This window comes from Scardinius erythrophthalmus, assembly GCF_964197995.2.
Source record: "Scardinius erythrophthalmus genome assembly, contig: HAP1_SCAFFOLD_66, whole genome shotgun sequence".
Lineage (NCBI taxonomy): Eukaryota > Metazoa > Chordata > Actinopteri > Cypriniformes > Leuciscidae > Scardinius > Scardinius erythrophthalmus.
The window spans coordinates 340,456-366,011 of NW_028296532.1; the positions used below are offsets into that span (position 1 = coordinate 340,456).

General features: G+C 41.9%; 1 protein-coding gene across 1 annotated transcript in view; it reads left to right on the plus strand.

Moving 5' to 3' along the window:
- Positions 1-784: 784 nt before the first annotated feature.
- The window catches only part of LOC308686262 (neprilysin-like), a gene marked incomplete at both ends in the record, with an annotated part of 55,837 nt that continues 31,065 nt past the window's right edge, over positions 785-25,556 (plus strand). The window contains 8 exons of the mRNA XM_081394633.1: positions 785-839; positions 7,852-7,932; positions 8,176-8,271; positions 8,355-8,473; positions 8,782-8,847; positions 14,992-15,126; positions 23,993-24,094; positions 24,242-24,378. Coding sequence (XP_081250759.1) covers positions 785-839; positions 7,852-7,932; positions 8,176-8,271; positions 8,355-8,473; positions 8,782-8,847; positions 14,992-15,126; positions 23,993-24,094; positions 24,242-24,378 — 791 coding nt within the window. The remainder of the gene's footprint in view (positions 840-7,851; positions 7,933-8,175; positions 8,272-8,354; positions 8,474-8,781; positions 8,848-14,991; positions 15,127-23,992; positions 24,095-24,241; positions 24,379-25,556) is intronic.

The following is a 25,556-nucleotide window of genomic DNA, read 5'->3' on the forward strand; positions in this document are numbered from 1 at the left end:
TATTTTTGATGAAATCTGAGTGCTGTGTCTCACTCCTCCACAGGCTTATGGACACTATAACTTGCTGGCCCAGAAAATGTATTAAAGACATTGTTAATATAGTCCAAGTGATTCCAGTGGCTCAATCTTAAGTTTATAAAGAGACGAGAATACTTTTTGTGCGCAGAAACAAACAAAAATAACGACTTTATTCCACTTTTCATTTCCTTCTCTCTGGGCCTCAAGTCTTTTCACATAGTGTTTTTGCGTAGCGCGTCTGTGTTTCACGTCACCACGTATCACACACATGACCAGCGTCGCCCAATAGTGAGCCTACGTGGTGACGTGAAACACAGACGCGCTACGTGTCTTGAACCGCTCCCTTCACAGGCTGCTGTTCAAGATGCTAACGGCCAAATGCATCCTTCAGTGTGTGCGGCCGCAGGATTGGTTTGCAGCAATCGACCTGAAGGACGTCTACTTCCATGTCTCCATTTTACCTCGACACAGACCGTTTCTTCAGTTTGCTTTCGAGGGGCGGGCATATCAGTACGCGGTTCTCCCATTCGGGCTAGCCCTGTCTCCTCACGTCTTCACGAAAGTCATCGAGGCAGCCCTTGTTCCCCTCCGGGAACACGGGGTTCGCATCCTGAACTATCTCGACGACTGGCTGATCCTAGCTCACTCTCGAGACCAGGTTTGCGAACACAGGGACCTAGTGCTCCAGCACCTAGCTCGTCTGGGCCTTCGGGTCAACTGGGAGAAGAGCAAACTCTGCCCCGTGCAGAGGATCTCTTTTCTCGGTATGGAGATCGACTCGGCCGCGCAGTCAGAGCTGACTTGCCTTCGTCAATTCGAGGGCAAGAGTGCAGTTCCACAGAAACTATTTCTGGGGCATATGGCATCCGCAGCCGCAGTAACGCTGCTCGGATTGCTTGATATGAGACCGCTTCAGCTTTGGCTTCGCGATCGAGTCCCAAGGTGGGCATGGCAACACGGCACACTCCGAGTCCCAGTGACTCCGGCCTGCCGTCAGACCTTCACCCTGTGGACGAACCTCAGTTTTCTACAGGCCGGAGTGCCCTTAGAACGAGTTTCCCGGCATGTTGTTGTATCAACAGATGCCTCCACCACGGGCTGGGGCGCCATGTGCAATGGACATGCTGCCGCGGGCTCCTGGACAGGACCTCAGCGCCTTTGGCATGTCAATTGCCTCGAGTTGCTGGCTGTACGTCTCGCCCTGCACCGCTTCCGTGCGTTGCTCAGGGGTCAGCACGTACTAGTCCGATCAGACAATACTGCGACAGTAGTGTACATCAACCATCAAGGTGGTCTGCACTCCCGTCGTATGTCACAACTTTCTCGCCACCTCCTCATATGGAGTCAGAAGCATCTGAGGTCGCTTCGAGCCATTTATATTCTGGGAGACCTGAACCTTGCGGCCAACGAGCTGTCTCGGCTTCGGCCTCTACCTGGAGAATGGAGACTCCATCCCCAGTCGGTTCAGCTGATTTGGGATCAGTTCGGGGATGCACAGGTAGATCTGTTTGCCTCCCACGACTCGTCCCATTGCAACCTGTTTTATTCCCTGACCGAGGGCACGCTCGGCACAGATGCACTGGCGCACAGCTGGCTGCGGGGCCTACGCAAGTATGCGTTTCCCCCAGTGAGCCTTCTTGCGCAAGATCAGGGAGGACGAGGAACAGGTCATTTTGGTTGCCCCGTATTGGCACAACCGGACCTGGTTCCCAGAACTAGTACTCCTTGTGACAGCACCTCCCTGGCCAATCCCTCTGAGGAAGGACCTGCTTTCTCAGGGATGGGGCACCTTATGGCACCCTCGTCCCGATCTTTGGAACCTCCACGTGTGGCTCCTGGACGGGAAGAGGCAGGTTTGAGTACCCTACCACCAGCGGTGGTGGTTACCATCACTTCCTCTAGAGCATCGTCCACTAGACATGCCTACGCGATGAAGTGGAACCTCTTCGTCAACTGGTGTTCTTCTAAACATCAAGAACCCACGAAATGCCTGATCAGTGTCGTGCTTTCCTTCCTGCAAGCGAAGGCTGTCTCCCTCCACCCTAAAAGTGTATGTTGCCGCCATTGCCGCACATCACGATGCAGTTGATGGTGAGTCTCTGGGAAAGCATGACCTGATCGTCAGGTTCCTGAGGGGAGCGAGGAGACTGTCCTCCTCGTCCTCCCCTCGTACCCTCTTGGGACCTTTTCAGTGGTTTTAACTGCCCTGCACCCTTTGAGCCTCTGCAATCAGTGGAGCTTAGGTTCCTATCAATTAAGACAGCGCTCCTGGTTGCATTGGCCTCCATCAAGAGGGTAGGGGATGCAGGCTTTTTCGGTTGACGCATCGTGCCTGGAATTCGGGCCGGCTAACTCTCACGTGATCCTGAGACCCCGGCCTGGATATGTGCCCAAGGTTCCCACCACACCCTTTCGAGACCAGGTGGTGAACCTGCAAGCGCTGCCCTTGGAGGAGGCAGACCCAGCCTTGGCACTGCTCTGTCCAGTACGCGCCCTCTGTGCTTACGTAGACAGAATGCAGTGTTTCAGGACGTCAGACCAGCTCTTTGTCTGTTATGGTGGGAAGCTGAAGGGAAGGGCTCTCTCCAAGCAAAAGTTGTCTCACTGGATAGTGGACGCCATTGCTTTGGCATACCAGCAGCAAGGTCGACCATGCCCCCTTGGTGTGACGGCCCACTCCACTCGGAGTGTGGCATCCTCTTGGGCTCAAGCGCATGGCGCCTCGCTAACAGACATTGTAGAGCTGCAGGCTGGGCGACACCTAACACATTCGCGAGATTATATAATCTCTGAGTGGAGCCAGTTTCTTCTCATGTACTCGCTTCAACTAGCCGGTACTATATTCTGCTCAGGTGTCTTCGCTTGCTCGCCATTCCTCTCCACGGACAGGATACATGCAATATTTTCCTCAGGTGAGCCTAATAAGCCCTGAGTCTCCTCCAGCACTGTTGACGTCAACGCCAGAGTTATGCCTCCGGCAGCTTTCACGCTTGGCTAGGTGCCTCCATGTGCATGGTTCCCCCTCTGGGCGACCCCCACATGTGTATTTCCACTGTAAGCCTCTCTGAGCATGTGTCTATCCCTCAGCAAGCCACCTTGCCACCCCTGGGGTTGCACATCCCCCCCTACTCAGGGAACGAGGGTTACATACATAATGTAATACATAATGCAAATGTACATAAAACAAGTCAATGTTATATAGCTCAACATGATGAAATGTTAGAATATGATCAGTATGTTATTCTAATGTCGATCTAGCTTTCTGCTAGTCTCATATAGCAAACAAACTAACACATAGAATAACATTATAACTTTCAACACACTCCAATGCTGTTTAGTATGATAGTGTAATGTTAGACCAAATGAAACAGCGCTGCATTACCTCACAAGTTTAATTCATCAAATAAACTGACCTGTGTGAGTAGTAATTCAGCACTTGCGGGTAGTTCGGTAGAATTAAATGTCCTCATTCCTTTATATCCACGGGACTCGCGTGTGGCGCTGATATCTGTCTCTTATTAACCTGTTAAGCTGCAACCCCACTTTTGAAAAATCCACAGAAATGACATACCCAAACTGAAACAGATACAGTTCATGAACCCTTTGTACTAAAAGCACAAGTATGATCTCATTTGAAAACTGACACCTGACAGTTTATTGTAAATGTAGAATTAATTATTGTCATAATGAAAAATAGCTTTTTATAAATAGCTTCAAAGTTTTGTAAAGTTATTAGAAATTAATTTTTATGAAACATCCTCATGAAAATAAAATTGAAGTTGGCACTGTAGCAATCTATAAATGCACTACAGCTAAAGCCACATGTCTAAACATTTTGTTTAAAATCTGAAGATAATAAGTCCAAAACTCTGTATTTAGTTAAATGTTTTTCAAGACCATGTCAAATGACTTTATTTTGATTTGACTCTAAAATGCAACTGATGTTTATTGTCATCTTCTAACCATCTATCCAGTATATTGTCTCTATTGTTTTGTGGTGCAAACGATCCCCATTCAGTCTCAGTCTCCCCCTGCACACATTCACACCTCTCCAGCCTGGTTATGGCTCTAAATATGCATTTCTTTTGTCTGCATTATAGTTACTAACGACTGGCTATTCACAGGCTATTCATAGGTTTTCAGTCCCTAATTTCTTTTCTCAAAGTTCACCTCACATTTTAAACTGTATCAAATGCATTTCTTGAATAAAGAAACATTTCAGTAGGCATTAATAAAATCATAAAAGTATAACTGCTAGTGGCAGGTGCACCTAGGGCTAGATAGCATGTTAGCTTAGCACACCATCAATACACGACAATTTATGAGATTAAAACCATGTTTGTGCTCCAAACTTACTTTATAACGCAAGTCAAGTATTTTAAATAATCTTCTGTGAATTAATTTGGCTTCAGATAAAAAAATCAGACAGAAAATATACTATGGTATAGTATTCTGCACAATGATAGTCTATATAGATTAGCATTACATTATAAATATAATCTATTATTATGAAAATACCTGGCATGGCTTGAAAAACACAGGTAACTCAAATATCATTGCAATCATGTTTATTGTCTTCAAAACATCTTTATCTGCATGTTACAGCGCGATCTCTGTAGCTTTGTGTGTATCAGTAACGTCCTGGAATGTCACATGATTATGGCTCTTCTTCATGTTCCATATATGGACTATTATTGTGCATATAGCGCCCTCAGGCTATTGGTATGAATTGAAAACGCAGTATCAGAGTATCCAAGCGCTCATAATGATTATATCGACGCATTTGGGTATAAATTCAATAAATATTATTCCTGTTTATAGAAATCTGATGTAAACCTATGAGAATATATCAATATTTCTCCAGATCTGCAAATTTTTGAGCTAAAGCCCTGAGGGACGTTGTTTTGTCAAGCGCTGTCATGACGACAGCACAGAGTTTTTTTATGAATGAAAGCGGCTGACGCGCATAATTCATATTAAAGGTATCGGCTCATTTTTTCATTTCATAACTCCTGACACTAAATAACCCTCTGATGGTCTTCGTTTAGCAGTCACACTGGGGGCCTTCCCGGTCATAAATGACCGGACACCTAAAAATGAAACTTCCTCCATCCCAGTAAAAACCAATGCAATTTATTTTTGTTCTATAATATTTATTCTTTTTAATTTAGAATGTTGAGACAATTTGATTGAACTTATTAATATTTATGCAATATTTATAGTCCATTTTTTGCCATTGAAAATAATGTTTTTTTTATTTTTTTTATTTTTTTTTTTTTTAAATTCTATGCAGTATTTTCGGGTAAAATAGAGACTAGGCTTTCAGAAAAAAAAATAAAATAAAAAAAAATTCATCAATTTATTAATCATAAAATTAAATAAAACATGTTATTGCATGGGTTTACCACTAGATGCCTGTATAGCTCTAAATGGAGATGTTTGTGAATTCTAGTTGTTTTTGGACCAAATTACTTACTTTTAAGATGTGGATTGAATGTATTTTTTTAGAAATTCTCAAATAATACTTTTTGCCAAGGTTTATAACATTTTATTAATTATTATTTTAATAATTTTAATAATTATTATATTAATTATATATACATATATTAATTATAATTATTAATTATGTTATGTTTTTCACTCTTGATGTTTTAGAGCTTCACCCCTTCATTGCTGAGCATTTTTTTTCTGCATCGTGGCTGATTTTTAGAGAATTTTTGTGTTTTTGTCAATTTCCCATTCATTTCCTATGGGGGTAATTTTGACCGAAGACCAAAATCATAACTAATTTTTTTACGACCACTTAGCATGCTCGGATCATGAACTCAATTTTTTTGTGTGTTCACATACCTAATGCCAGAAAAGTCACCAAGTTTCGTAACATTCTGATGAAGCTGTGATTTTTAAAAATTCAAAACAGATTTTTGTAATCTGAATTTATTGGTGTGTATGTGTATAAACGTGTGTTTGTATGTGTGTGTGTGTGGGTGGGTGTGAATTTTTTGCACTCTTGATGTTGTAGAGTGTCACCCCTTTACTGCGGTGTACTTTTTTTTAGAATCGTGTCCGATTTGTAGATTGTACAGACAAAAATTCAGAGAATTTTTGTGTTTTTGTAAATTTCCCATTCATTTCCTATGGGTCGGTCATTTTTGACCGAAGACCACGAGTGTGACTATTTTTTTTACGACCACTTAGCATGCTCGGATCATGACCTCAATTTTTTTTTGTATTCACATACCTAATCCCAGAAAAGTCACCAAGTTTCATAGCCTTCCGATGAAGCTGTGATTTTTAAAATTTCAAAACAGAAAATTATTCGGTCAGAAATGACCGAGGACCATCAGAGGGTTAAGAAATAACTGTCGCTATAAGTTTCTCAGAATACAATAGTGGTCAAATACTGAAGTCTTATATCTTTTTAATGATGTATAGTTTGTCAAGGTATAACATTAAATCTGATAGTAACTTTGAACTATATATAAAAAAAAAACGCTTCAGTGCGCCCGCGCACTGGCAACGGTTAACAGGTTAACTATCATGACCTGCTTCATACCACAGTCATGTTAAAAAAACATGAATGTTTTCACTCATCCATAAACATTATTAGATCCATCAGCATGACAGCAAGTCCCATCATTCCGCTTATCACTGGGTCATAAAACTACGCCTTTGTTATTGTAAGAGGTTAGTGACTCCTAGCAGCAAAAACAAATTACATATTGTAGCTTTAACTACCTTAGTTAACATAATCTAAGAATGAACAATACTTCAGTATTTATTAATCTTAGTTAATCTTAATTTCAACATTTACTAATACATTTAGTAATATTAAAATCAAAGGTTGTATTTGTTTATGTTAGTTAATGCACTGTGAACTAACATGAACAAACAATGAACAGCTGTATTTTTATTAACTAACATTAACAAAGATGAATAAATACTGTAACAAATGTATTGCTCATTGTTAGTTCATACATTAACTAATGTTAACTGATGAACCAAGTGTTACCAATTTTGTACTTACTTATGTAACTTCAAACCTCTATGACTTTCTATCTTCACTGGAACACAAAAGATATTTTGAAGGAGACATTTTTCAAAATACGTTCTTTTGTGTTCCACAGAACAATTACATGTATACCGTTTTTAGAACATGAAACTGAGTAAATGATGACAGAATTTTCTTTTTTTTAGTGATCTATACATATAAGTGGATCAGCTGCTAAAACAACGTACAGTACAGTACATGCAAATAGACAGTGCTATCAGTGGGCACAATTTATTATTAGTGAATTCTTTTCTCAGATTTTTGTATTTTGCTTTAGATGAATGACAGGCTTTAAGTTTTTCAAGACTTTCTGAAACAAGTATTTGTCTGTAAAGTAGGTCTACATATAACATGGGAAGAGAGAAAAAAAGCATATAATTGCACATGTCAGGTGGATGGAGAAAAAGAGTGACTGAGATGAAGTGACGGAGTTTCAAAACTGTAGGGGTTCGTGCCACATGGCCACCAGGCGGTCTTTATAATCCAATCACACACACATGATCTGTGCCCTTTCACAGGAAATGCTGAGACCCAAGCACTAATTAAAACAAAATCTGAACTCAAGTACTGCAAATAGGATATGAGAGATTTAGAGAAACAGCTGGCCCACTTATTGAATGAGAGGTAGACAGAAGCAAAATAGACACGGAAGCATGATGCACGAGGTTTTCATTTGGGACCATGTTTAGCTGCTTTCTATGATGATGATTAAAAACTGACATTTTTAAAGTCTGTTATACTGTCCAACCAATGCAATGATACTTTATATTATTTTTCTATAGGAGTGCTAGAGAGAGAAGACAGTGGAAGCAGTAGTTCACTGTCCAAAGCCAAAATTCTCTATAGGTCTTGCACCAATGAAAGTGAGTATAAAACAATTGGCTGTATAATTATATAGGCTCTTAATATTACATTTTCTAAAATTGTCAGAAAGATGCTGTCATGACATTGTCCATGGAGATTGTCATTATTAAATCATTATGTAGTTGTTTAAATGAGCTGCAAAACATGCAGATATTCTCAACAAACAAACAAAAACTAACAACAATTTCCATATGCATTGGCTGCTTAAATAAGCCTGTATTACTTTAATATTTTCCTGACAGGCCTCATTGAACAGAGAGGTGGGACACCTCTCCTCACAATGATGCCAGATGTCTTTGAGTGGCCTATAGCAACAGATGATTGGGACACCACTTATGGTAGGAGAAGATTTCTCAGTCGCATAACCCTAATTACCTCATATGTACATTGTATAAAATGTTTCCTCTCTCCTCCTCTACAGGAATGAATTGGACAGCAGAAGATGCCATAGCCAAACTTAATGAGAAATATGGAAAGCAAGTCCTAATTAGCTTTTTTATTGGTACAGATGACCGAGACTCCAATGCACACATCCTTCATGTAGGTGTGCGCAACAACAGACTACTTATTTTATATACAAACACAAATCCATGTTTACTTTTGTTTAAAACACTTCTCCATGGCAGAAAATAAATAAATCCCTCTACACACCATCTCAGAGAAGTCAATCCAAAGACTTAAAATCACATAATTGATTTAAACAAACAGTATTATTGTTCATGGGTCTGTGAGGTTTTTAATTGGAGTAACTGATACAGGTTTATTAGGGTGGCACTACATGTGGATGCATTGGATTTTCAATTAATAATGAAAGCCTGATTGTCTCCTGGTTTTATTCTCTGTGCCAGTTCGACCAGCCAAGTCTTGGCCTCTCCTCAAGAGACTACTATGTGTGCACTGGGCCATACGAGGAGGTAAGAATTGCCTGTTAAACAGGAACAGGTGGATTTTGTGAAACTTAATTTTTGGTTCTTTCTTCCTCTTTTTTTTTTTTTTTCTCCTGAACCCCTCCCTACAGAAAAGACCAGCTTAGACCAGAATTAACTTTCATGCTGGTTCAAGCCAGTCTAACCGGTGGATTATTAGGGCCTCTAGGTGTCTTTCTCTCTCTCTGACATTTTCTTTCACTCTTTATTGATCCAATACAAAAGCTTATGACATTTACCAAATGTAGGAGTTACAGATGAAGCAACCTATGGCCTTTTTCATACCTTGAGTTCTTCCTGTGTACAGTAGATTGAAATTATTGTGTCATCAATCTGAAAGTGTAAATCAACCTCAATTTACTCTCAGAAAGGAATATCAAATTTTGCCTCCAGCTTTACCTTGGATTTGCCCAGACCACACAAGTTAGAAGTGCAAGATAAGCCTGCACATCTCCTAAAAGATCCAACAGTCTTCTAATTTAAAATAAGATAATCAATTTGCATTTCATTTCTCTTGGAGAAACAGTCACTCTTGGACTGGAGTGTTCAGATACAAACTGTTAGTTATCATCAACTGATTGTTATTCAGTTCAGACTTATAAATGCTATGTCCCTTTAATATATTTCAGACCTGGTTCATTTGAAAAAAAAAAAAAGGCAATAAAGAAAGTGGGGAAGCCTCAATGGGACAAACAGATGGAAACACTTGGACCAAGATCTGGTCTTTTGTTTCCATTTTGAAGATGTAGTGATACAGAGACGGATACAATTGCAAGTAAAAGAATGTTTATTGTAGATGGTCAGAGAAACACAGGTCGGGGAAACAAACACTCAGATGGCGAGATGACGCAGGGACTTTAATGGGCAACCCGGTGATGGTGTGCGGTGATCGGCGTGCTCAGGAACCAGGAAACAATAAACAATCCAGACAGCGTGAAACACAACGAAGGGGGTCCACGAAGACAGGAATCCACACGAGGAGACGAGAGCAAAACACGGGAACAGGACACGACACCGGGGAAGCCACAACGATCTGACAACATGAGATGGGAATTACTGCACATATAAAGGGAACAGGGATTGAACACAGTTGGCGACAATAATCAACACAATGAGTAACCACACCCACACACAGACACACACACACACATCAGTAATGAGACAGCCGATTCATGAACCGTGACAGTACCCCCTCCCCTAGGAACGCCTCCTGGCATTCCCAGACAACCCTACCTGTCGATTGAAATCATCGATAAGGGAGTGATCCAGGATGTCTCTAGCAGGTACCCAACTTCTCTCCTCCGGACCGTAACCCTCCCAGTCCACCAAGTACTGAAATCCGCGTCCCCTCCGTCTCGAGTCCAGAATACGACGTACCGAATAAGTAAGTTCCCCATCTACGAGTCGCAGCGGGGGGGGGAACCGGGGCGGGCGGATTAATGTGAGAATAAAACACGGGCTTGACTTTAGACACATGAAAGGCGGGGTGAATTCTCCTGTACGCTGGAGGAAGTTTGAGTCGGACTGTCACCGGACTAATAATCTTGGTGACAGGAAACGGGCCGATAAATTTGGGAGCTAACTTGTTAGAAACGGAACGGAGCGGAATATTTCTGGTAGAAAGCCACACTTTTTGACCCACGGCGTATACGGGAGGCTTTGGCCTTGGCCTTCATGCGAGGCCAAGGTGGCGATCGGCCTTGGCCTTCATGCGCCCCCCCCCGCTTGGAGTAGAGTCTCACGGGCTCTAGTCCAAGTGCGGCGACACCTCTGGACGAAAGCGTGAGCAGAGGGGACCGCGACTTCGGATTCCAGACTCGGAAAAATTGGTGGCTGGTAACCTAAACTACACTTAAACGGAGAGAGGCCCGTAGATGACACTGGTAACGAGCTATGGGCGTACTCCACCATAGAAAGTTGTTGGCTCCAGGACGAAGGATTCTTGGCTACCAAACATCGCAACATTCTCTCAAGATCCTGGTTGGCCCGCTCAGACTGACCATTGGTCTGGGGATGATAACCCGAAGACAGACTGACCGTAGCCCCCAATAATTTACAGAACTCCTTCCAAAATTTGGACACAAATTGGGAACCCCTGTCAGAGACCACGTCCGTCGGGAGGCCATGTAACCGAAAGACATGATCAATGACCGTGACCGCTGTCTCCTTGGCTGAAGGTAATTTGGGCAAGGGGATGAAATGTGCCGCCTTCGAAAACCGGTCCACTACGGTTAAAACAACCGTCATGCCCTTGGAGGGCAGGAGGGTGGTGACAAAATCTAGCGCGATGTGGGACCAGGGTCTCGAAGGGACAGACAGCGGTCGAAGTAACCCATCCGGAGGTCGGTTGGATGTCTTACCAGTGGCACAGACAGAACAAGCCAAAACAAAATCGTGAATGTCGCGACCCATTAATGGCCACCAGAATCGTTGCTTAACTAGAAAACTGGTGCGAGTCACTCCAGGATGACAAGCCACGTTGGAGCAATGACCCCACCGAATAACGTCGGACCGTAACCCCTCCGGAACAAACAAACGATTCGGTGGGCAACCGGGCAGAGGCGTTACCCCTTCTAAGGCCGTCTTGACCTTCGACTCGACCTCCCATACAAGTGTGGAGATAACTACTTTCTCAGGTAAAATGCACTCGGGAGTCACCGGGCATTCGGATGGATCAAAAATAAGAGATAAGGAGTCGGGTTTGATGTCTTTGGAACCCGGGCGGTACGAGAGAACAAAGTCAAAACGTCCGAAAAAAAGTGCCCACCGAGCCTGCCTGGAGTTGAGTCTTTTAGCAGATCTAATATATTCAAGGTTCTTGTGATCGGTCCAAACGATAAAGGGAACCCCTGAACCCTCTAACCAATGACGCCACTCCTCCAACGCTAACTTGTCTGCCAACAACTCTCTGTTACCAATGTCATAATTACGTTCAACAGGCGATAGTCGATGAGAAAAAAAACGCGCAGGGGTGCATCTTGTCGTCTGAGGAAGCGCGTTGTGAAAGCACTGCTCCTACTCCCACCTCTGACGCGTCGACCTCCACCACGAACTGACGTGTGGGATCAGGGGTGATAAGAATGGGAGCCGAAACGAAGCGACTTTTGAGGTCGTTCGGGGGGAGGTCAAGGCAGTCAGAGGTGCGACTAGTTGGCTGAAATTGCGAATGAAACGGCGATAAAAATTGGCGAACCCCAGAAACCGCTGTAGGGCCTTACGGGAATCTGGACTTGGCCAATCTACCACAGCCTTAACCTTGTCAGGATCCATGCGCACTCCCTCAGAAGAGATGATGTACCCTAAAAAAGGAACAGACTGTGCATGAAACACACATTTCTCCGCCTTGACAAAAAGCCCATTCTCTAACAGTCTCTGGAGCACTCGTCTGACGTGTTGAACGTGTTCCTGGAGAGACGAAGAAAAAATCAATATGTCATCCAGGTAAACATATATGAACTGATCTACCATGTCTCTCAACACGTCATTGACGAGTGCTTGGAAAACCGCTGGGGAGTTGGAAAGCCCGAAAGGCATAACCAAATATTCAAAGTGCCCCCTAGGGGTATTAAAAGCGGTTTTCCATTCATCCCCCTTCCTGATGCGAACCAAATGATATGCATTACGTAAGTCCAGTTTCGTGAAAATGGATGCTCCCTGCAACCTCTCGAAAGCTGAAGACATCAACGGCAAAGGATAAGAATTCTTTACCGTGATGTTGTTCAGCTCTCGGTAATCAATACAAGGTCGCAGAGAGCCATCCTTCTTCCCAACGAAAAAGAACCCCGCCCCCACAGGAGAAGAGGAAGGCTAGATGAACCCAGAGGCTAGAGAATCAGAAATATATTTCTCCATGGCCTCCCTCTCGGGAACAGAAAGAGAGTAAAGTTTGCCCTTAGGCGGAGATTTACCTGGCAGTAGATCTATCGCACAGTCATAGGAACGATGCGGAGGAAGAGAAGCAGCACGAGACTTACTGAACACCTCCTTCAGGTCGAGGTACTCTGCGGGCACGTTAGACAAATCCGCTGCCTCACTCTGAAACACAGAACCAGACAAAGACGAACAGGCAGACACCAAACATGACTCATGACAACGGTTACTCCATGTGGAAACAGAATTATTGTGCCAGTCGTTACGGGGGTTGTGTTGAGTGAGCCACGGGTGCCCTAAAACCACTGGTGCTAGTGGTGAGTCCATGAGTAAAAAGGAAATGATTTCGGTGTGATTGCCAGAAGTGATGAGTGTGAGGGGTTCAGTAGAGTGGGAGATTCTTGGAAGTTCTTGTCCATTGAGTGCGTTGACTGAAATCTTGTGAGTGAGAGAAGTGATGGGAATCTGGAGTTTGAGTGCGAGTCCAAAGTCCATAAAGTTAACCTCTGCTCCCGAATCCAGCAGTGCTTGAGTGCGGTGCGTGGAGGTTGCCCAGTCTTACCGGGAGGAGGGTTGATGATGGTGATGAGGTCCTCTCGGCGGAGATCCCACCCGATAGTAGCCTCATACTTACTACCGGGCTTTGCTCCTTTACCAGACAGGAAAAGAGAAAGTGGCCAGCCTTGCCACAGTAAAGGCAGAGTCCTTGGGATCTCCGCCTCTCCCTCTCCTCCCGGGAAAGCCGAGCTCTCCCCACCTGCATGGGTTCATGATCTGAAACTGGGCTGACCGCGCTCCCGCCGCTGGCCCGTGGATCCTCAGTGTGGTACTGGAGTCGACTCTGATGTACATGAGAGGTCACACGATTCAGACGAGCATCGACCCTCAGCGCAAGCTCCATCTGGCCATCCAGGGTCTTGGGAAGGTCCAGGATGTAAATCTCTTTTTGAACGCGGTCAGCCAACCCATGCTGGAACATGTCCCACTGCGCCTCCTCGTTCCATTGGCACTCTGCAGCCAGGGTGCGGAACTGGATGGAATAGTCCGACACCGAGCCATTTCCTTGGCGTAGATCAGCGAGTAATCTGGCCGCCTCCTTACCCGCTACCACTCGATCGAATACTCCTCTCATCTCCATGGAGAGTGCCTGGAACGAGGCGCAGCAGATGTTTTGGTTCTCCCACACCGCCGTTCCCCAGAGAGCCGCCTTCCCCGACAGTAGTGTCAACACGAACGCCACTTTAGACTGTTCAGTGCAAAAGGTCCGTGGCTGCAATGCAAAGTGCATGGAACATGCTGTGAGAAAAGCCCTACAATACTCAGGCTCACCTGAATATTTCTCGGGCGTGGGCAGACGAGGCTCCGGCTGATTCTCTTGCAGAGGCGGTGGGGGGCTGAACGGGCGGTGTGGGCGGCGCAGTGGGAACTCGAAGAAGTTGTAGCTGTTGGGTGAGCTCGGACACCTGCGTCACGAGTGCTTGAACCGCGCGACCTGTGTTAGCGATCTCCTCTCCTTGTTGATCCATTCTTGTGACGCTATGCGTGAGGAAGTCATTCAAACTGGCGTACTTGCTGTATCCATGATTGGTCAGATCGTTCTGTAGTGATACAGAGACGGATACAATTGCAAGTAAAAGAATGTTTATTGTAGATGGTCAGAGAAACACAGGTCGGGGAAACAAACACTCAGATGGCGAGATGACGCAGGGACTTCAATGGGCAACCCGGTGATGGTGTGCGGTGATCGGCATGCTCAGGAACCAGGAAACAATAAACAATCCAGACAGCGTGAAACACAACGAAGAGGGTCCACGAAGACAGGAATCCACACGAGGAGACGAGAGCAAAACACGGGAACAGGACACAACACCGGGGAAGCCACAACGATCTGACAACATGAGATGGGAATTACTGCACATATAAAGGGAACGGGGATTGAACACAGCTGGCGACAATAATCAACACAATGAGTAACCACACCCACACACAGACACACACACACACATCAGTAATGAGACAGCCGATTCATGAACCGTGACAGAAGATTATCAATGATTATTATGTAACCTTTTGCAGGAAAGCAGAGGATGAGAGGAAAGAAGGAATTAGATTGAATAATTTCCCACAAAGTGCACAAATGCTTCCTAAACAACCGTGAAGCCAGGATCTGGGTGTTGTCATACTGCATATAAATGAAGAACATATGCATGCTGATGTATTGAATTTAGCACTCATGTGTTTTCAATTTGTTTTTTTCCTCAGGCCTGTGTGACATATGAGAACTTCATGACTGACTTGGCCAAGCTTATCCGAACTGACCGGGGTCTGAAAGTTAATGACACTAATATCAGGCAAGAGGTTGCCCGGGTAATGATGATGGAAAAGGAAATTGCTAATGTAAGCATGGAAAGCTTCTAAAATTCTGCTGTCTTAACAGACCTGATATACTGTAGTAATCAACACCTTTCAATCTATTGAGAAGATTAATAGTGTTCACGTTCAGGTTTCATGTTCTTGTCTGGTTCAAGTTGAACAAGCCTCTTGTCTCATTGTCTCTGTCATGTTTCCTGGTGTCATGTGATTCCCTGGCCCTCATGTGATCCTGCCATGTGTTCTGTGGGGCATGTTCAAGTTCAAAACGGTGCGCAAAGTTTTGCTACGGTTTCCGGGTTGAACGTCATGTTTCCTGGAAACGGCGTGCACCGGTGTGCAACGGGGTTTGAGATACGTTTTCTCTTGTTTGGTGGGTGTGTCAGAACTGCAGTCCAATCAGCAGCAACATGTATATAAAGCACGTGGTATTAAAGTGAACTCGCACAATGGGTTCAAGGAAAGTAATTTACAAATTTGTTTGATGCAGCTCCGCTGCCTATGTGCAGCTCGGTATACAAAACAACTGAGGATATTAGAAGACATGTTTGTAGAAAGTTTTATTGTAAAAAATATAGGATATCAACATAATCATGTAGTTGTTTATATTTTTAGCTTCATTGCAAGTATAGAAATAAACAATGGTAATTAAGTGTTTTTCCTAAAAATGATAAAGAAAATACAGGGTATTAAAACAGTATGAACTACAAATAAATTAAGTATGTGAGGCTAAATAGTGTTTTAGTCTGAATTAGGTGTGTGCTTCCATTTCAGTTTCAGCAATCCCTTCACTCGATTGGGATGTTCTCTTTTGTTCTGGGCGGCAAGTGCAGTTACTGTAACATCGGGCATATTTTGTAGTATTAAACACATATTTATACCGACTTCATCAGGCTCCGAAAATTCTTCACAAATAACACAAAGAATGGCCTTCTCAGCTGCCATTGTTGCAACTCTTGCGTCATCAGAACAGTGTGTTCAACGCATCACCGTTTCTGTTTAAAAAACGTTGTGCAACGTTTTGTCGGGGCTGAACGCAGCCGTGTTGTCATGTTGTCATTGGTTCATTGTTTCATTGTGCACAGGTGTGTCTTGTGTTTTTAAGCCCTCATGTTTGCCATGTGTTCTTGTCAATTATTGTTATCTTTAACATGGAGGCAAGTTGTAGAACCCAAGTGCAGTTTATTAATACTCAAAACAAGATCAAACATAAAACAAAGGCATGTCATGAAACTCAAGACTTAAACATGAACATAAACATGGACATGGACATGGACATGGACATCCCAACAGTGGTTACAGGCAGGGTTGGGGAGTAACGGAATACATGTAACGGCGTTATGTAATCAGGATACAAAAATCCAGTAACTGTAATTCGTTACAGTTACGTCAAAAAAACGTAGTAATCAGATTATAGTTACATTTTGAAAAAAAGGAGAATACTTTCAGGATTACAATGGTTTAATTTAAAACTTAATAAATCAGTATTTTGGTATTATTATCAGTATAATAACACTATATTAAGCGCTGCTTGATTATACAGTAGTTCCTGGTTCTGTTGCCAGTAATGACTCACGTGTGCGACCCGGTCGCTGGTGCATGTGCAAATAACAGCTGTCTACAATTGTCACAGTGTCTGGGTTGTGTTTTCCCTGATGTCCACTAGAGGTCCTCTTCCCGCACGGTGTCATTCACATTGGAACTGCATTCCCCACAATCCTTGTCTGCACTCATCACTGTTCATTGCACCCAGTTGTTCCCCATCATGATTGTTAGTTCTGTGTGTATAAATACCCTGCCTGTTTAGTGTTTGTTACGGAGTCCTTGTTTTTCATCACCCCACTTCTGAGTACTGCCTTCTTGCCCGTTTGTATTGTTCTTGTTTAGTTTGGATTGCTACTTTGGTTTTGACCCCTGCCTGGACTGGTTACGATTTGGATTACCCTTTAATAAATTCTTACTGCATTATTGGATCTTCCCTTGTTTCCTTGAGTATGGATCGTGACAACAATCTCCTCAGACGCTGAATGAATCACTGCTGCCAGTAGAAACGTTGCCTGCGGGACAAAAACGCTTTCAATTCATGGAAATTCCGCTGACATTTTGTTTTCAAAGAAGAAAATGCAAACAACATGGTTGTACCAAAATGTCCTTTCTTAATCTCTTCTCACTTAACAGGATGTTTGCTGCCTAGTGTTGTAAAGTTTTTCTTTCTTCAAAGCAGGAGACCAGGAGACAGTCGGGATCGCGTTCAACGGAAGTTATTCTTTATTGAGAACTCCTCTGTACGTGGCTGTAGAAACTTCCAACATGATCTAACTAACATAACTTTACATGGTGTCTTATAGGCATTTTAGGAGGAGGGACTTTTGGGGGGGTGGAGACAAATTCAAACAAAGCATGTAAATGAGTATACAGGTTAAGGTAACACCCTAGACTGTGAGGGTCTGGCCAATCCTAATTTAATTAGCATAAGGCTCCAAGAGCCATTTGGGTCCGAAAGCCATTTGTAGCTCAGTGAATCATTCGTGTGCTAATCCCATCAGTCTGAGTGAAACTGGGACTCGAAGAGCCATTAAAGAAAACAGGTATTACAACTTTGCTGAGATCTTAACCTTAAAAGCTAAAATCAGTATTCTTCACTGTGATGTTATGTAAGGAAGCATATCTGAAATAGATTCTTAAATTTGGATCCCTTCAGTCCCCTCTTTGAGAGTTCTTACAAACTCAATTGTTGAAAACCTTTTTCTTTGTCGAAGCAAGAGACCACGAGACGTTGGGGATCACGTTCAAACAAAGTTATTCTTTATTGAGGACTTTGCGTTGACGCGGCTGCAGTTCTTCCCAAATCAGTCTAACTAAAACATTATACATTGTAGCTTTATACATTCCAAGGGGGAGGGATTACATAGAGGCGGGAACTCTGAATAAAGCATGCAAATGAAGTGGGAACACACCCTACTCTGAGTCCAATTGAATCAGCATAACTATTCACATGCTGATACTGGCCTAGGAACTCCAATTCCAAAAGCCATCCCAGAGCCATTAAAGACAATAGGTGAAAGTCAATCAACCTAACGACTCAACGTCTGGGCTCCGAAAGGTGAGAATCAAGTGATCTGACTTATTTAAAACACAATAGAGAAAACAAGTCTGGCAGGAAAGGAGACTCTTTGCTGGAGACTCAATAATCATCTGAAATCAGTCTACTAAACTTTATCAGTTTATATACTATTGCAGTGGAAAAACTAAATTAAACTTTTAATAAAAATGTAATCCAACACTTCCCCCTTTGAGAGTTCTAATAACTCTCACAAAAATACAAATTTATACACTTAAAAGTTAATTCTTGTAACTTGTGTAAATTACAGGCACGTGTAACTTATTCTGTGTTGTGTCCTTGATTTACATGAGTGTCATAGTTCTTCTCAAAACCATAACTGTTGACACCTGCGACGCAGGGTGTAAAATGTCATATAAACTACATGATTACACAGAAAACCATGTAGCATAAGAGTGGAATTCTTGAAAGTCCATGGCGCCTGAATAGCTGTGAAGTCTGTTTCCTGTAGCGTCCATTTCCCACGTAGAGTCGCTCTGATGACTCGTCCCTCATGAGGCTTGTTCATGGAAATCTGAGGTGATGCTTTACACCAGGTTTCTGCTTGCGAAGACATCAACACATTCGAGTAACACAAGAAAACAAAGAAACAGCAGAACAGCAATATTCATGCATAGACTTCATCCTTCCATAAGTCATTTGATCGTATAGTGGTTTTAAGTCTAACTTTTATCAAAGTACACTTAAAAGTTCATTCTTGTAACTTGAAAAAGTTACAGGCACATATAACTTGCTCTGTGTTGTTCATCTGTAATTGCATGCTGACACAGAAACAAACATGCAATTTAGGGTCCGTGAATTTTCTGCGTTGTGTATTTTTCATTTTCTTTTGTGATAGTTCGTTCAGCAGTGGGTCTGGTTGTCTTCTTGAGGTTGGGGCTTCATACGCAGATGAGACGGTCGCTGCATATGGATCTTGAAAAAGCCATCAAGTTTTATCTGCACACTGTAAGACAGAAAACAGAAAAACAGAGAGCAGTATTTCTTCAAAACACTACGGTTGTAGCAGTTTAAACACAATGGTTCTATCGTTTTCAGAGTGTACTGTTGTCGTTTCATTCTTTCCCTATTTCTTAATTGATTTGACACCTATGGACCAGTGAGGTAAGGATGGACTAAATGAGGAAAGGCCTATGAGGTAGTGTCTTCACCCTGGATTGGCCCCCGACGCCTGTTGCGTCAGTTCTTTCCAGGGCCCTCACTGAACCGTGTCCTATTCTGTCCCTGTGTTGTGCACACACTGTACAGTGTGTGAGAAAATTGGCACATTTTCATTCTCCAGTGAAACATCAGTCTTAATAGACATCATATAGAGCATGGAGGTCTGATTGTAGTGTTCTGCAGTGTAACATTTATGGCTGTGAGTTTTCTGAATGTCCCCCAAACAAAGGCTGTGACAGTCACTTTCCTTTTGTTCTATTAAACAAAAAAAATAAGTCTTTCATCTTTGTTGTAAGTTACTGGGGAGATTAAGCAATCACAGCCCAAATTGTTAACACCTCAAAAAGCTTACCCACGAGTCCAGTGGCGAGGGGAGGGGTTGCTTCAAAGTAGCAAACAAATGTAGTAAGAGCTGCATAACATTGTTAACTTGTCTTAAGTTATTTTTATTTTTTCGACATTCTTTTCCAAAATGTCCGTGCTTGCCACAGTAAGAACAACTGGCTTCTCTAGGACTTTTGCGTTTCTTTGGCTTCTCTGAGTTAACCTTAAAGGATGCTGCTGCAATTTTTACTCTTGCCTTGACATCAAAGTCTCTTTCCCAAATAGCTAAACTGTCCAAGTTGTCTTGCAGGGTTCTATTTGACCATGTAAGATCTAAGAAAGGCAATGCATTTCTATGTTCTGACAAAAGACCATCGGACCATGCACAAACTAGAGGACCATTATGACCTAACACTTTCTCTGGAGTGTCGGCAATTCCGCTGTAAGCGGCAGCGGTCTGGCAAAATCTTTCTGTGTACTCACAAACAGTTTCATCCTCCTTCTGTACACAATTAGTGAGCTTTGACCAGTCCACCTTCGGTCCAACAATGTTTTTTAACACTTTAACAACTTCCTCTCTCAATTCATCTTTACTGGCCTGTTGCAGTTCAGAATTATTTACAGCACTTTCAAAATCATTGAATTCTGACTCAGTCAAGATCTGTGATATTAGCTGGGTGACTTCAGCTAGAGTCATATCATAGAGCCGCATTTTGCTGATCAATGCTCTTCTAAACTCAGAAAAATTTCTTTGCACCAATGGCAAACTTTCAGCAATTCTCTCAATCTCTTTAGGACCTAAAGATGTTTTGATTGCTTGTGGCTGCAATATGGGGGTTGCAAATGGAACTGTATCAACACCTTTTCCCTGAGGCTTTTGTCTAGCTACGCACACTTCAGCTGCATTTACATCTGTATTGACATTGTCCTCTATACTATCAAAAGACTGTAAATCAGGATAGCTTTCCTCTGACTGTTGGTCTTCTAAATCACATTTGGTTGAGGCTTTGTTATGGCCCACGTTTGTCTTGAGACAGGACACCTGAGTCTGCAATTGTTTGATCTGTTCTTTCAACTTAGCAATACACTGCGCTTGTTCTTGTGCAATGGATAAGCTAAATTCTCGGTGACAACCGATGATGCCTTTCAGATTTTTCTTCCTGATACATGCACTCAACACTTTCTTGCAATCTTCAATTGACCACACTTTCTCTGGATCAATGCCAAATTTCTTGGTTAAATTCAATCTGACTGGCTTAGTCACGATGGAGTCCATGTGCTCTGATAACAAAGACTTGAATTCACTATCTGTCCAAAAAGGTGTAATCTGTCTAGTACTTTTCCTAAACATTTTGTGAATTTTTTGTTACCACAAACAAACACTAAAAAAACTTCTCTCTACTGTCCTGCAAACATAGGGTACAATCTTATTAGCACAAGAGGCTAAATCTAATTCTAAAGCTAATTCTCTAGCTTACAGATAGGTCTTCTCTAGCAAGAGCATACACACAATATTAACATGTAACTGTTAATCTTCCCTGCCAACAACAGGGGGTAAATTTCATCTCTAAAAGAAAAATTTTTTTTAGAGGCTTATCTTTAGTTAACCAAACTCTACAGCTGTTTGTTAACTTCTTCTCTGAACGGTGCAGAGGAAAACATTTGTACTGGTCTGCATTGGTTCTTTTAATGGAGTGAAACTCACCGAGTCTTTCATTTGTAGAGAAAGATTCCGTCTGGAAAAAAAATCAGTCTTTGAGATCTTTTTGGAGCTTGAAGTTTTCAATCTGGATTCAGAAGATTCAGTCTGGAACTCAGTCAGCTTCGTTGAGATCTTTGAGCTTGAAGTTTCAAGATGCAGTTCTTTGAGTTTCCTTTTTCTCCATCCGGGTCACGGCACCAAATTGTTGAAAACCTTTTTCTTTGTCGAAGCAAGAGACCAGGAGACGTTGGGGATCACGTTCAAACAAAGTTATTCTTTATTGAGGACTTTGCGTTGACGCGGCTGCAGTTCTTCCCAAATCAGTCTAACTAAAACATTATACATTGTAGCTATATACATTCCAAGGGGGAGGGATTACATAGAGGCGGGAACTCTGAATAAAGCATGCAAATGAAGTGGGAACACACCCTACTCTGAGTCCAATTGAATCAGCATAACTATTCACATGCTGATACTGGCCAGGAACTCCAATTCCAAAAGCCATCCCAGAGCCATTAAAGACAATAGGTGAAAGTCAATCAACCTAACGACTCAACGTCTGGGCTCCGAAAGGTGAGAATCAAGTGATCTGACTTATTTAAAACACAATAGAGAAAACAAGTCTGGCAGGAAAGGAGACTCTTTGCTGGAGACTCAATAATCATCTGAAATCAGTCTACTAAACTTTATCAGTTTATATACTATTGCAGTGGAAAAACTAAATTAAACTTTTAATAAAAATGTAATCCAACACTAGGTAACGTACACACTCCCACTGCCAACGCCCCAAGTTTAGTCAGGCAAATTAAGAAAGATCACGGCTTTAGTCAACATGTAGGCCAAAAATAAACTAATATTTTGATTGTGTAGAAATTTAAAATGTTATGTTTTTTGTTTTTTTCCTTGTACATGTTAGTTAAAAATAAAACACAAATAATCTGAAATACCATACAGTAGCCACTAGATGTCTGGATAGCCCTTTACATAAATATTCAGGGCTGTGTGTTCCCAAGTTGTGGAAATGAGACATGATTGCTTAGTTTTAATAGGTTTTTAGCTACAACATAGTTACTTACAGCTATATGACATTTTTCGTAAATTGTTTATATTTTGCAAATATTTTACACCGGACCAAATTCTTAATAAATAAAAGGTTTTCAAAAAAAATATTTCTTCTTGCTTGACTTTATTTATATATGTGACCTTAAAGTAATCCAAAAGTAATCAGATTACATTAATTTCATATTGTGGTACTTGGATTACGTTACTGAATACTTTTTTCATTAAGTAATTTGTAACTGTAACGGAATACATTTTTAAAGTATCCCTCCCAAGCCTGGTTACAGGTAACATTACTTGACAAGGATACATGGCAAACATGAGGGCTTAAATACACTAGACTAATGACTGAACAAGACACACCTGTGCACAATGAACCAATGACAACACAGAAGACATGGCAGGATCACATGACACCAACATGACAGAGACAATGAGACAAGAGGCTTGTTCAACTTGAACCGGCGCTGCACAGACCGATCAGTGTATGACATCAAAGTACCGTGAGAGTGATTAGAGAGCAGCCGTATGCTGTATGCTTTTGAATCGCTCTCACGGTACTTTGATGTCATAAACCGGTCTGTCATGATCGGTCTTTGAAGTGCTGGTTCAAGTCGAACAAGCCTAAGAACATGAAAGCTGAACATGACACAAAAAACAAAACAACCAGTGACACATGATGTTCAGGTGCACCGTGTCCACAAACTTTTTGACCATGTGGTGGTAACATATGTAAATCCATGGGCTAGAAAAACAAGGTTTTGAGTCTCAATTGAATATTACAAAGATTGGAATAAAACTCTATTAGAAAGAGAGGGACCATTAAAATTTGTTTGATTTTATTTTAAATACAGTATTTACTGTACCCTTTGAACATTTGAAAACATTTGAGCTTTTTTTAAAAAGCTAAATCTGGAAAATAATAGGGAGTTACTTGAAACTGTATTGTACTTGCCCAAGGAACAGTGTGTTCCTTTGCTTCACCCATATGTTGTGTTTGTGCTCCACATTGAAACAATTTGCTAGAGTGGCTGTACAGCACAACTTTGGTAAACATCACTGCCATGTTTCCCTCAGTGTTCCTGGTGAGGTTTTTACCTTTTATGATAGTGAGCTCATTCCTGTTCAGTTTACACAGTATGTATTACAGGCCTAGTCATTTGTGTTGGAGCTTAAGTCAGACCCACACTGCTGAGACATTCTTGACAATAAAAATACAGTTAAATGTTCATGCTCAGTAAAAATCACAATGGTGGCATATAGATTTATGCAACAGCAGTGGATTTGGTTCAGAGGAGTGTACACAGCAAGGTTACATGTCCTAGATTTGATTCTCAATTTAAGCAATGGCAAGAAACTTAACAAAAAAAAAAAAATATATATATATATAGTATTAGGGGATTGGGCTGCTGTGTATATATAAAGTGGAGGGACTGGAATGGCAGAAGAAAACTGGACAAAAACCTGTTGAATCTCCTTGCATCCCAGGAAATGCACTGAAATCCATACTCTCCCTGTCGTCATAGGCCACAGACACACCAGAGGACAGAAACAACCCAGTTCTGCTTTACAACAAGCTGCCTCTGGAGACCATGAACAACAACTTCACCCTGGACTTTGATTCCAGGGTAAAAAAAAAAGATACAATTCCTTATCATAAACATCTATGGAGTTTTCCTATAATATGTATAATTTGATCTTTAATGAACAGTATTATTTTTCTTATCCTCATATAAATGAAATAACTGATTTTGTTCTGCACTGCTCCTATTCAGGTGTTTAACTGGACGCTCTTTACTAACAAGATCATGGATACAGTTGGTGTTCCTATTACAGACAGTGAGGAGGTTATTGTGTACGCCCCAAATTACTTTAAGAGGCTCAACCCTGTTCTTGCCAAGTACACAAAGAGGTAGTTCACTGCATGCACAGTTTTCTATCTAGTGCTCTAGTCTGGAATATGCTTTTAAAATGTTGCTATAGAACACAACCACACTATATTATATTATATTTCTAGCATACAATATGCATACTGTGCTTGCAAATTTTCTTTATACATGGAATATCAGCATGGGCTACTAAATTTACTAAATGTGCAGGATACACTGTATGAAATGCTGTATCCTACAATACAATGTGCTAACCTTGACAAATGAATCAGAAGAAATCTGAAACGCCTTTTAGTCAGCATGGAATGAAAACTTTTTTTTTTCTTCTTTTCTTACCTATTATGTATCTGAGTGAAGCGACTTAATATGGGACAAGGCCTGATTTTGTCCTTCAGGACATCGATGTCATTTGCTAATTGCAGCATTTGTTTCATGTAAGGGACAGTTTGCTCAAGGAGAGGTTTTAAAACTCATCTGGCCATTGGAAAACCTTAATGTCCAACCTTAATATTAAGGGGACATTAATATTTTTGATTAAAGATCATGAGTACACTTGAATAAAAAAAAATATAATGTGCACGGTTAATTTATTATGAACACTGAAACATTCTGTAAAAAAACTAAGAATTGTACATTTTGACTTTAACATCTGTTTTTTAACTAACTTTTTTGTTCAGACAGCAAAATGTAAAGATGTGTACACTTTAAAAATGCTGAAGAACATCTCAGGTTACGCATGTAACGGTTCTCTGAGAGGGAACGAGATGTTGCATTGTGCAAAACAAGCCATCACATTGGCCGGAGAAAGGTCAGGTGACGTAACGTCGAGGGAGTATTGATACAAGCTGAGTATGGGTTGTTTCAAGACCTTGACCTCTCAGTGTGGAGATCTGGAAAAAATGGTAGATGTTTATGGGGCTGATGTCCCTGACCACTAGTGAGAAAGTACTCATATAGCTTTTATATACCTTGTTTTACGTTTTCACTTCTGGCCATTCAATACTAAGTTTCTCTACCGCTCGAGTAACCACCTCTAACAGCAGCAAGGGAAAGGACAGAGCCCATCTCAAACTCATCCACCAGATCCATCTTTGAACCTCATGATTTAAGTCGATACGCCGCCTTGGCAGATGTGGGACCCTAACCACAGGGCACAGACGGCTGAATCCCATCCCTCGAGAAGAGAGCTGGACATGAGTGG